Below are 2,970 nucleotides of genomic sequence, written 5' to 3'. Positions count from 1 at the left end.
GAAAGCACATAATGCCAGTAGTAGCCAAAGTCAATGGCAAACGTACCCAAACCTCCGCAAAACCACATGGCGAACTTTACCCAACCAATGTAGAACTAAAAATAAGCAAACGAAGAGAGTGATGAGACCTACCAAAAAGGCAGAAGAAAAGGGACAGCTGATCCCCATGAAAAAGTAGCTCCTATCATTACTACAAGCAAACTCATAATTCCCAACCAGCCAGCCCACGCCACACTATGGATAACAAGTCACGGCTGAGCTCTTGGCCATGGCCTTGTCCCCACGCTTGCAGAGGAGGAAGCCGAAGATGCTCAGGCTGCTCGGCGTCGGCACGTTCAGGATCGGACTTATTCTCACCGCATTGCCTTGCGATCCCCGCGAATTCCCCGAATAATAGTAGTACGTCCTCGTCCTCGACTCAGTCCATGGGCTGACGCCGGCGGTCGTGTTGATGGTGGGCATGTTGCAGTACCTCTCGGCGCTTGACCCGGAGGACTTGCTCCGCAGCAGTGGAAGCGGGCAAAGGTTGCTCCTGCGGAACCGCCAGAAGGACCTGCCCCGGGATGGCCCTCTGATGCCGGCGTCGTCCTCGTCCGAGGTCGCCATGATCTCTCGAAGACTGCTGCGCTTCCTCCCGGCCTCCGCCGCTGATGATGACGAGGAGGAGGAAGGATTCCTGATGGGTACGGGGAGGAGTTTGCCGTCGGAGAAGAGGTCGTCGGCGAGGGAAGAATCGTGGGAGAGAATGGCGCCGGCGTCGAGGCCGAAGTCGAAGTCGGAGGATACGGGCATGACCAGGGGAAGGGAAGCGTCGACTCCGCGATCGCCGCCTTCGGTGGAGTCCGAGATGCCGGCCTGGGGGGGTTCGTAGGAGAAGGAGATTCTTGGGCTCACCCCCGCCCATGCCGAGCTCTCCAAGCCGTCCTCCATCGCGCCACGCGACTCTACCCTGACGAAGAAGAAGCTAAAGAGAAGCGCATGGCATGAGGGGGTAAAGAGAGCCACATAAAGAGGGAATAATAACGGGGGGAAGTTAACGGAAAGGCGGTCCAAACGGTTAGACTCGGTCCGGTTCGAACCGGAATCAAACTAGAACCGAACCAGGTCGGTATTAAAACTGAACCAGGTCGATTTTGAAATTGGTCTTGGCCGAACTTGGTTTCCACACAAACCGTTCGTGTGGAGATTCATCCTATGGGCTTCGAATCAATTGAGGCTCAAGGGATGATTGAACCAAGATAGAGAAACAAAAATAAGAGATCATCCGGGAAGACAACAAATACTTATTCGATGTATCGATCGAATGAACGATCGAGATATCTAGCACCGATAATATATGATAATTTTATCAATTTTAGATCATTTTTTATGTCATTAAACTCATTATATGTATTGTAATACATCTAATTTTCAAAGTGACATTAAGAAATAAAATTATTATTTTTAAATTATTTTTAATAAAGCTTAAAAGAAAAATAAATTGTGGGAATCAAAATCAAATCACTAGAATCTAAAGTCGATGTTATTCAATTATGATTTCTAAAAATTAGAAAATAGAATCGTGAGCTCTGAATAAGAAGGTACAAAGGGGCAGATAATTGATGGAGATACTCGTCGGAGACGAATAAATAGATACTCGTCTCCGACGATCGATGGAGATCATTTGGGCATGCTTAAGAAACAAGTTTTACGTCGATACGAATATTTGTGTGTCAGCTATTATATATGTAACACGAATACAAATCTGATTCATTATGGGTTAAACAAATGCTCAATTGTATTGTAGGATGATTATAGTGAACTTGTGCCACATATTAATGTGATCAAATGAAGTCAAGTAACATGAAAATACACTCATATTCTTGCAATTTTCTTCCTAGAGTTAGCAGAAGATATCAATATGGATTAATAAGAAATGATGATGTTATGATTTTTTTCCTTGAGACACTATAACATTGGAGTGCAATTTTCTATGACACTAACACAAGTACGAGAAGCATCACAGAATTTAAATATGTGGGATTGTGTAACCAAGAAATTAGTACATCGATCCCCCCAACAACTCCCAAAGAAAGTCCTCTCTCTGTTGAATAATTCAAATCCATGTGAAATATTAATTAGGATATATATATTTTTTATAAATAATGTGATATCGATATGGATAATCATGTATTAATTGTTCGTTTGTCTTGAGTTTAGCAATATAGATAAGTGTGATGTAACGATGATAATTAGATGTAACATTTATAATGTATCATCGGAGATTGACTCAAAATATCTTTCATAATGATTGAGAATTTTTTTTTTCTTGATAGGGATATGATGGCATGTGAAAAAACCGTCGACACTTCGTCATTATCATATGACCGACACCTTTGATGCTGATGAACAATACATATCGCCCCTCAAATAATAAAGTGATCGAATCGACGCCTTATAGAGACTAATACATGGGATCTAACATAGTGAATTGTTACCTCATGTTCCCTAGATTTGACATTACATAATTGTATTTGTGACTAGAGAAAATGCACAACTACTTGGGACATTTAATCATGGCCTCAAGTGTGATGAGTCAAATCGTACTATAAAAAGATTCCTTATGTGTATTCTTTAGGGCTTCAAACTTTTTCCATACACCCACTTTCATAGATTTAACTGAATTCTTTGAACGTAATACTAAATGGTTCGGACTAAAGCTCTCTATATCATTTCACTCTGAAACGAATACAAAGTAGGACCTCGATTAACTCTAAATCCACATCAATATCAAATAACCAGATATTGATGTAAGAAAGACGACTTCTCGGTGGTGGAGGAGGTTCCTCCGTGGGGTTCACCAATGGCGGGCGGGCTTCGTTTCATGTCCTCAGGCTCAAAGATAGCCTTGATGACGACCTCTCTGGATCTCAAATCTCTGGGCCTGTCTCCGACACCGCAAACGACCAAGTGAGCTTTGAGTAAGTCCAG

The 2,970-nt window shown here is 42.8% G+C and overlaps 1 protein-coding gene across 1 annotated transcript; it reads right to left on the bottom strand.

Moving 5' to 3' along the window:
- Window positions 1-234: 234 nt before the first annotated feature.
- Window positions 235-930, bottom strand: LOC135633816 (uncharacterized). The gene has a single exon (XM_065143752.1). It carries the CDS (start codon window positions 928-930, stop codon window positions 235-237), a length of 696 nt encoding a protein of 231 aa, XP_064999824.1.
- Between the last annotated feature and the right edge of the window lie 2,040 nt (window positions 931-2,970).

Source organism: Musa acuminata, chromosome BXJ3-3 (assembly GCF_036884655.1).
Source record: "Musa acuminata AAA Group cultivar baxijiao chromosome BXJ3-3, Cavendish_Baxijiao_AAA, whole genome shotgun sequence".
NCBI classification, from domain to species: domain Eukaryota; kingdom Viridiplantae; phylum Streptophyta; class Magnoliopsida; order Zingiberales; family Musaceae; genus Musa; species Musa acuminata.
Note: the sequence above shows the minus strand (reverse complement) of the source record. Positions and strands in the feature narration are given on the sequence as shown.

Bases quoted from the DNA above. Each gene is read 5' to 3' on its own strand.
- LOC135633816 (XM_065143752.1), bottom strand. From the start codon at position 930: ATGGAGGACGGCTTGGAGAGCTCGGCATGGGCGGGGGTGAGCCCAAGA.